At 32.0% G+C, this 9,184-nt stretch overlaps 1 protein-coding gene and 1 long non-coding RNA gene across 3 annotated transcripts; one reads left to right on the top strand and one right to left on the bottom strand.

Moving 5' to 3' along the window:
• Positions 1-3,042: 3,042 nt before the first annotated feature.
• Positions 3,043-4,471, bottom strand: LOC105456937 (small proline-rich protein 2H-like). 2 transcript variants are annotated; one of them, XR_975304.1, is made up of 3 exons: positions 4,209-4,471; positions 3,449-3,727; positions 3,043-3,147 (listed from the first exon to the last, which is right to left on the bottom strand). XR_975304.1 is itself a non-coding variant. In XM_011701322.1 (2 exons), the coding sequence occupies exons 1-2, from the start codon at positions 4,307-4,309 to the stop codon at positions 3,532-3,534; spliced, it is 297 nt and encodes a 98-aa protein (XP_011699624.1). In that variant the 5' UTR covers positions 4,310-4,471; the 3' UTR covers positions 3,047-3,531. The 2 variants fall into 2 exon arrangements, 1 of the variants encoding a protein (XP_011699624.1); XM_011701322.1 differs by having other exon boundaries at positions 3,047-3,727.
• Positions 4,472-6,305: 1,834 nt separating this feature from the next.
• LOC105456936 lies at positions 6,306-9,140 on the top strand. The gene is made up of 4 exons (XR_975303.1): positions 6,306-6,505; positions 6,873-7,016; positions 7,127-7,328; positions 8,998-9,140. It is a non-coding gene; the product is annotated as an uncharacterized LOC105456936 (long non-coding RNA).
• Positions 9,141-9,184: the final 44 nt, after the last annotated feature.

Raw genomic sequence — 9,184 nt, 5'->3', positions numbered from 1 at the left:
CGGCGAACGCGGTAACGCGCGAGGAATATCGAGCGGATTCTCCGGAATGTCTGGCGTAAATTGAAATACAAAGAAATTCACGCCTGTAATGCGTACCGTCGGTGGCGAGTATAGCGCGCGCGCGTGCGAAGGAAACTAGACCTCAGGGCTTTTGTATTCGCGCGCAAGAAAATAAAAGACCGCGCTGCGCGTTATCCCTTCAACGTGAAAAACGAGAAACTTTCTCGTCGACCGTGCGACACAGCTTCGCTGCCCCCGTATGCGAATAATTTGAGCGAGGAGAAACGGATTAATCCTCTCCCAATGTATGTTCCAGTTAAAAAAAAAAATCTCTCTACATATTTCGAGTCTTCGAGGACTCATTTTAAAAAGAATATTATTTAAATTTTAATAAAAAAATGTTGTAGCAAATGCCATTTATAAATATAAAATGTAAAAAATTATTTTCGTAGGAAGATCCGAAAGATTTCCGGATTAAACTGTGAAAGGTTTGACACGCGCGGCGCACAGTTATCTTCGCTCGATTCTGAGAATGTAAATTTATTCAGATACGATTTTGTGAATATAAATTTCTGATGATGTTTATATTATATGTATATAAATAAGGTATAAATGAGACTCTCGAATCTCATGTATCTCAATGATAAAGCAATGTGACGTTGTTTAATACTTGCAGATTAGTTTGAAAATTTTGGGGCTTTATTATACTTAATTCTTGTCAATATGGTATATTTGCTTTACGAATTAAATTTATATTTTACGATTCTGAAAATGTTACGACACGAACTTTTAGAATAAAAATATTTTTATTTAAAGCCTACGATTTCTCAATTGTGGATTAAAAATACTTTATTTTTTACATTCGCCATATTAGATCCGTTATTTCGAATTTTTGTGTTTAATTCCATTTTTTTTAAATATATTCGGCGAAACCTTCAAAAATAATTAAATCAGATATGTTCCTCTTTTCATAAAAAGAAGAATTAAACGTGAAAGGATTAAGTAAGGGGCTTATTCAGGCTGAGCGTATGGTGAGAAATATGTAATTTTGAGTGAATTTTTTTCCTTTTCAAGGACGGAATAAAAACTACATTTTGACATTAAAAAATGTATTTATTTATATAATTTAATATCTGCAAAGCTATATAAAGTAAGAATAAATCCTTGATTTTTTTCTATCTTCCGCATAAAATGTTTATTGTGAAAATCTATATTTTTTAAAATTTTTATTTATTGTATACAGCGTAACTTTCAAAGAGTTGATATGAAGTAAAATCTAATATTTTTTAAAATATGTGATATTTTTTGAAATTTAAAGTAAAAGAAGAACTTAACATTTTGACTTTTCAGATATTATTATCTTTCGAAAGGAAACGTTATAGTTTCAAAAAATTGGAGGGATGTCATAGTTTCATTAAAAAGTCAAAACGTTGAAACCTGTCTTTATCAAGTTTCAACAGATAGTACGTACCTAAAAAAAAAAGCTATTTGGGTTTTGTCTTTCAGATCGAATCTCTGGAAGTTACGCAGACACAGTACAGAGATGCAGAGTTTTACAGTAGTAAACATTTTCTGTGGAAGGTAAGAAATTGAGAATTCTCTTCTCAATTTCTCACCTTCAATTTTTCATCTACTTTTAGATATGAGGTTGTATCAATAAATACATTTTAACGTTGAAATTTTGTATTTTTCATTCCATCTGTCATCAAGATGTATTTTCTCATCGAGCAGTTAAATAAGTCTTTTAAATACGAAACGCCCACGCGCGCGTGCACACGTGTGTGTGTGTGTGTGTGTGTGTGTGTGATAAAAATTACATTTGCGAATATTCTGCCACCCGATACGGGACCGGTCTGTCGTAATCTCGCGCGAACGGACGAGCGATTTAATTTATGATAATGCGACTTCGAGGCGTGAAATTAGTTGTGGCGTTTCAGGAAGAAAATTCCGCGAGGATCCTCCTAATGTCGTTGCGCCGTATTTGTGCTATACGTACGGTATGCTGACGGTCTACTTTTGAGAGGTGTACTGCATAAGATTGTCACTTCTCCGAATTAATAAATAAGCCAACAGTGTAGCCAATAATGTAGATTAATGTTTGTAAAGGCAGTAGTACTGATAATAAATAATTACGTAATAATACCAGATGTGGTAACAGGAAAGCCAATCGCTTTGCTACCTCGAGCGCCGGAGATTAATTGTGGAAAAAAAAACACCAATTTGTACAGATATATTTTAACTGTCTCTCGCGGTGAAAATTCGCGATAATAGCTCGAAGATACGAAATCCGCAGCAGATGAAACTTTTTACTTGCGGATAAAAAGAATGGAGATTTACAATGGGAATTCGTAATAGCGATCTTCTGAACAAAAAGAAATTGCTTCGCCGAAATCTGCGACGCGTGAATTAATTGCTTCGACTCTGCGAATATAATTGTCTGCAAGCTTAAAGGAGAACGTGTATCGATCCTCGTTAAAACGTTTAATCAGTAAGGACACGTTCGCTATAATGTCGGAATCCTCAAGCGATGCAGGAATATGGATGGTATTTCCGTCGCGTGGGTGGGATCAACAAACACACAACCGACCAAAGCAAAGTAAACTTGTCAAAGTAGCTTCGGGTGTCAATATACCTTTAATGATTTAAGCTGATGGTGGAACTCGTGCGTGTGAAGTACGAATGCGATCCTGTCTGTATCACGCTACAAAGTGTCTATTCATCATCGATATATTGCGATAAGAGAAGGGCAGCGGACGTTTTTATTTGAAACATATCATGCAACCCTGCGAGATAGATGGACAAAAATAGATAGATAGATAGATAGAAGAGAGAGAGAGAGAGAGAGAGAGAGAGGGGGGGGGAGAAAGACAGATGCGACCGTCGGTATATTCTATGTATGTCGAAATGGACTAGCGTTGTAGGGCTGCATGTATTGCTCGTTTTTCCGAAGAGAGAAAAAGATATACGATATTTTGATTAGACTCCGTCGGCCGTACATACGGACTTTTCGTTAGAAATCGAATAAAATGTAAATGTTTTATATGGATTTGTAATAAATTTCTTTCCTTTATTTCTGTCATGAATGGGCGTTTTCTCTTTGATCTTATCGTGTTGCTTATCCCAACATGACACAAATAGCGCCATAAGCTAAAATAAATACACGATGCATTAACACACTGATTGCCACTTTCACGAATGACGTACAATTTCATAAAATATTCATGCAATTTCCAGGAAGTCGAATATATTATTTTCTTTCGTAATTTACTTCTTTTCTACGTTAACAAATATTACAGACTCTACTAATATTTTAATCTGAAATAATGTTTTACAGCAAAAGAAAATAAATTACGATAGAGAAAACACGTGTTTAGCTCTCTAGATTTTTCATGAAATTGAATGCCACTCGTACACAAGAGACGTGGCAATGAATGTGTTAATTCTGTACGTTTTTTCCCTTTTTTAAGCTTCTTGATCCTTTTAGTCATTCAAACAACACGGTAGTGGACTACAAGGGTGGTAAGGATTACACTACGGTGGCGGTAACCTTGCCGGAAGGCAAGGGGGTGGCAAAAGCCGGGGGCAACAAGGTCCAGGTATTATTGGACAACATCGAGGTGGCGGAACGCAAGGCGGCCTCCGGGATAGAATTTTGCAAGGCATTTCTTCAATTCTCGGGGGCAAAATTATTCTGCACGACGGCGGCGGTGGAACGCTTGGACTTTTGCTGTAAACGTTACAATTCTTTGAAACTATACAACGATTAATCGTCAAGAACTAACAATTAATTCTTTTCTATCAAACATACGATAATTTTGATTGTTAAGATCCATTGGGATTTTCTAAATTAAACGTTACAATTCTTCGAAACTACAACGGCTAATCGCCAAGAACTAACAATTAATTCTTTTCTATCAAACATACGATAATTTTGATCGTTAAGATCCATTGGGATTTTCTAAATTAAATGTTACAATTCTTCGAAACTATAACGGCTAATCGCCTAGAATTAACAATTATTTCTTTTCTATCAAACATACGATAATTTTGATTGTTAAGATCCATTGGGATTTTTTAAATTAAATGTTACAATTCTTTGAAACTACAACGGCTAATCGCCAAGAACTAACAATTAATTCTTTTACCAAACATACGATAATTTTGATCGTTAAGATCCATTGAGATTTTCTAAATTAAATTGTACATACTAATTGTCAATGGCACATATCAGATATTTTAGCTCCTCCATGTCGTTCCAGCACGACTTCGACTTCTTTTTGCGGGATATATCCTTTATTTTTATCGACATTTTATTTTAATTTTGTTTTACTTTTATATATTATTTTCTTTTTATGCCATTTAAATTTAATTGTAATTGTATTTCACTTTAAATTACGCTTTTAATTTCGGGCTAAATATTTGTGACAGGTAATTTTTTGTTAATATGAAATTGCAGTTTAATAAAAAAAAATGATATACTCACGTAATACACTAGACTGCTAAGCTTGCATATATTCAGCTTATGCAAATGGTTACAAAATCTATACATACAAGAGAAGGTTCAGGTTCAGACATTCAGTTTGACGCATGATGCAAGTTGCACCATGAGTTTGACGTTTTGATGCAGAGAATGTTTGCATTGAAAGTGTCTAATCGGAACAGAATGGAAAGATTAAACGATTTCTCTTTTACTTACGGTAAAATAGACACTATCTTTTTTAAACAAATTAAAGTTAAAATCATAAAATAAGCGTGTTACATTTACGGGGCATACTAAAATTATGGATATAAAAGTTTAACTAAAACTGTTTTAAAATGTTTACAATTGGCATATAAACAATGAAAATAATTTTTTTAATGGCACAAGTATTTAATACAGAGGAAAATAATTCTCTTAATGAAGCGTTTGTCGGTCGTCCAATCTGTGATACACAAGTCACGACAAAGGAGATTGAATTTAAAAGTCAGGAGTTACGATCGCAATCACTTTGCAGCGCGGTATAAGTCATCTTTATCACATTAGTGCTGCATTGTTCATCCGCGACCAAACAAGTAATTTTGACAAATATTCAGGTATTAAGGACAAAGGAACACGAGTGCATAAAGATATTACGCCAGCGGAAACTCGTTTTTCGATGCAGCGGACAAAGTGTTAAGTCTAATGCATGCGACGTTGAGAGAAGCAAAATACATTACAACCATAGTGATGGATCTCAATGTTACTCTACTCGCGCTTTAAGTCACTTGTTTAGCAGGTACTTTTTAAAATATAACGGTGTACGTACAATTAATTTTTGCAAATTGAACAAATGAAGCTAATTTTATCGGGGACGCTGTTAGGCGGAAGAACACGAGTATTTGTTGCTGCATGCTTTTAATCTGAAAGCTTTTACATAACGCCGGATAAAAAAATTAAAAAGAAGCGGCGAGACTTAATATATTTTTGTACTACATTATTATTACGACATTATTATTTATTGACAAATCTGTTACAGCTTTGAATTGTGACTTTTAATTTACTTCATCGACTCGTTTTAAATTCTTGACTCAGTTTCTGACATAATATATCATATTTATTTAAAATGTTATCGACATTACATTCAGCTTATCATATCTTTGTTATATCTTTGATTTGCGTCTTTTAATTTACTTCACCGACTCATTTTAAATTCTTGACTCCGTTTTAACTTATTATATTTATTTAAGATGTTATCGAACATCATACTCAACTCATGCGAACAATTATATGTCAATCTTAATTCCAAAGTTTTTTAAAAAAATGTAAATAATTTAACGTCAGTTTTAGTAATATATATTATATAATGTATTAATCTTAAAAACAACTGAAGAGAACCAAGTTAGGTCGAAACGTCTCGTTATTGAATTATTGTAAATGTGAATATAGGAATTTATAGCAATAACATCTAAAACCTTGCTCGTTTATTGGCCATAAATCAATTTACTAGTTCTTGATAAATATATACGAGCGATATTTTTATTAATCTCATTATTTATGCTGAGTGTATAGTAATGCTGGATATTCGATTAAATGGAAGGCTGCGGCATACACCGGGGAGGCTTTGTACTCAATCCAAAGAATGGTTTCTACGACAAATTGGCACTGCTGATGGACTTCAATTCTCTGTATCCGAGCATTGTACAAAGTACAATTTGTGTTTCACTACCGTGCCCGATGCGGCGTACGTCGAGGTAATTTTGTCACGTACAAACGACAGAGAAGCAGATATTAATTTCGAGTAAAACGCAATTTACATGGTGCAGCAGTTAAATATTCCTGAGTCGAATCTGGAATCAGGGATAATCCCGACAAAGATTCATAAATTAGTCAAAAGCAGGCAGCATACAGCTCGTAAAAACGCCGGAACAGAAAGTGGATTACCGTATCAGGCAAATGGCATTGAAGCTCACGGATAATTTCATGTATGGATGTGGGGGGCGACGCATTGTCGATTTTATGCTAAAGGCTTCGCCGCTCTGATAACAGGTAAGATACGAGATGGATATTTAAAATGTATATACCTATGCAGTATGAAATATTTTTTATGAATTATTTTTTTAAATATTTTAATTAAATATTTCGAAATATTTTGTAAACATTTCTAAAACATTTTAAATTATTACATCAAAATATTTCACAAAAGTATTCTAGAAATATTGTACAAATATCATAAGAAATATTTCTGTTGAAACATTTCAAGAAATATTTCGAGAACTCTGATTTTCTAGATATATTTTTATTTCAGAAATATTTCAAATATTTTCAAATTTTCAAATCTTGTATGAAATATTTTGAAAATATTTCACGCTGTGTGGGTATTGATGAGCTTGAAGCATTTTCCACTGTTCTTTAGCCAAAGGTCGGGAGATCTTGGAGGGCACGAAACGCTTGGTTGAGAAACTGTAATACGAAATAATTTACGGGGACCGTACCGATTCTCTGAGGATAAACATCAACATTTTGGAATACAACGACGTTTTTTTCGATCGGCAGAAAGGTAAGATATTCCATCGTGTAATTTTGTATTATTCGTGATACTCTCATTGCATTTATATCATGCAAAGATATTATCATTAGCAATACTACAGAATTGAGAATATTTTTTAGATTATGCGCAAAGTCAACAACCGATAGGTAGAATAAGAAAGCCGGATTAGATATCGACAAGGTATTCCGGTATTTATTGTTGTTACAAAACAAGAAATACGCTGCAGTTATGAAATTGCCAAATGATCAAGTACAATTGGCGCCAAAGGTTTGGATATTGTAAGAAGAGATTGGTACCCAGTGGCCTAGCTGCGACTGGAAAGTTAGCAGATATATTTCATAATACAGATAAATTTTATTCAAGTTTACTTAATTATTGTCTCGTTTTTTAGAAAAATTTTCATACTTTTGAAAGTACATATTATAACCAGAAATATTACAAATTAATAATTAAACTTGATACATGTATAAATAAGAAAAGATATAATTATCAATAAAACAATTAAATTATCAATAATCCAATTAAAAAATTCAAATTTTTAATGTATTTTTCAAAACTTAGTAATAAAATACTTTTCTGCGATCCATCGAACGTACGAAACGCGTTTGGAGTAGGACAGTTACTTTTTACTTACTTCGAATATTCGAAGCTACGACGTTAACTTCGATCTTTCGAAGTTTAAGGTGTCTTCGAAGCTTCGAAGTTTCGAAGTTTTGAAAAATACATTAAAAATTTGAATTTTTTAAAATTGGATTGTTTTATTGATCATTATATCTTTCCTTATTTACACATGTATCAAGTTTAAATATTAATTTGTAATATTTCTGATTATAACCATCGTTATACCATGTACTTTCAATTGTTTTTGGAATAATTTCGTATATATATATATTAATATATATATATAATTCTTTTTATTTACAATATTCGTAAATTTTCTGAATAAATTTATCATTTGCACAAATGTATTTTTCGAAACTTCGAAGCTTCCTAACAATTTAGGTACTTCGGAACTTATTACGTAAACTCCAAAAATGGAATAATATACCTATGCGTTGTACTTTATATGCTAATTTATTCGCCAAGTTAAGACAAACTTTTACCCTGCTTAAAAGATCTGATAGATATAATGATAAAAATAGATTTAAACTTTATTAAAATTTGATCTAATTTTATAATAAAGCTATCGTTTTTATTGAACTCACATTTGAACTGCTATAGAGAAGTTATCTATTTTTACCGTTTCTTAATTGTATATCTTAAATATTGTATCTTACTTAAACATTAAATACATCTAGAACGTGTTTTTTTTATATAACTTATCGAATTATCTAATCCAAACTGAAAATTATGACTTGTTACATATTTTATTATACATTTGTAAAAAATATTAAAATTATTTATATATAAAAAACACAAAATCTCTAAAATTAAAATATTACATAAATCATACATAAACTGAAAATATTGTACGATAATATCAATTTCGACATCAAAAGTAAACATTACTTAAAGTGACTTTTAAATTATATAGTATATACTAAATAAAGCAAAAAAAGATAACAAATCTGATATTTACGAATCAAAAACACGATAGAATTGTTTAAGTTTCTTCTTATCTAATTCTATCGGATCTTTTAAACAGAATGAGACGATAGCTTGCAAAGCAACTCTGAACTTACCGCTGGCTATTAATAATTCAGACAGATTCAACAAATGTCAGTTGCCTTTGACATTTAAATGCAAAAATAAACGATGTAATACGGAAGTAATAATTAAGCTAGGATATCGTTGCAGAATTTGTGAATGTCTCTCATCTCTCATCCGTTTCTCATCTCTGTTTTTATATTCATAATATTTTTTTTACTTTTTAATTTCAAAACTCTAAATATCCTTATCATATTCTGTCAAATAAATTGACATTTTTTTTAATGAGAATTTTATATTGCTATATAAGTATTTATACACATATATGTTATTTTTTCTGCAGCATTCTGATCGACAGCTATCATTTAGCATGATGTGTCGACTAATCAGAACTGTAAATTACCACCCTGGAAATACGCAAACGTAGTTAAAATATATACAAAGTGTAATTCAATTTGCCATGAGAAAAGCAATTGCCAAGTACTACACAATAGTTGACTGGAATGCGAAAATCCACTTTGTTCCAACAG

Source organism: Wasmannia auropunctata, unplaced genomic scaffold (assembly GCF_000956235.1).
Source record: "Wasmannia auropunctata unplaced genomic scaffold, wasmannia.A_1.0 LD335475.1, whole genome shotgun sequence".
In the NCBI taxonomy this organism is placed as follows: Eukaryota; Metazoa; Arthropoda; class Insecta; order Hymenoptera; family Formicidae; genus Wasmannia; species Wasmannia auropunctata.
Note: the sequence above shows the minus strand (reverse complement) of the source record. Positions and strands in the feature narration are given on the sequence as shown.

Bases quoted from the DNA above. Each gene is read 5' to 3' on its own strand.
- LOC105456937 (XM_011701322.1), bottom strand. From the start codon at position 4,309: ATGTCGATAAAAATAAAGGATATATCCCGCAAAAAGAAGTCGAAGTCG. The intron at 3,728-4,208 runs GTATGTACAATT...TAACGTTTACAG, and splicing joins ATATGTGCCATTGACAATTA to CAAAAGTCCAAGCGTTCCAC.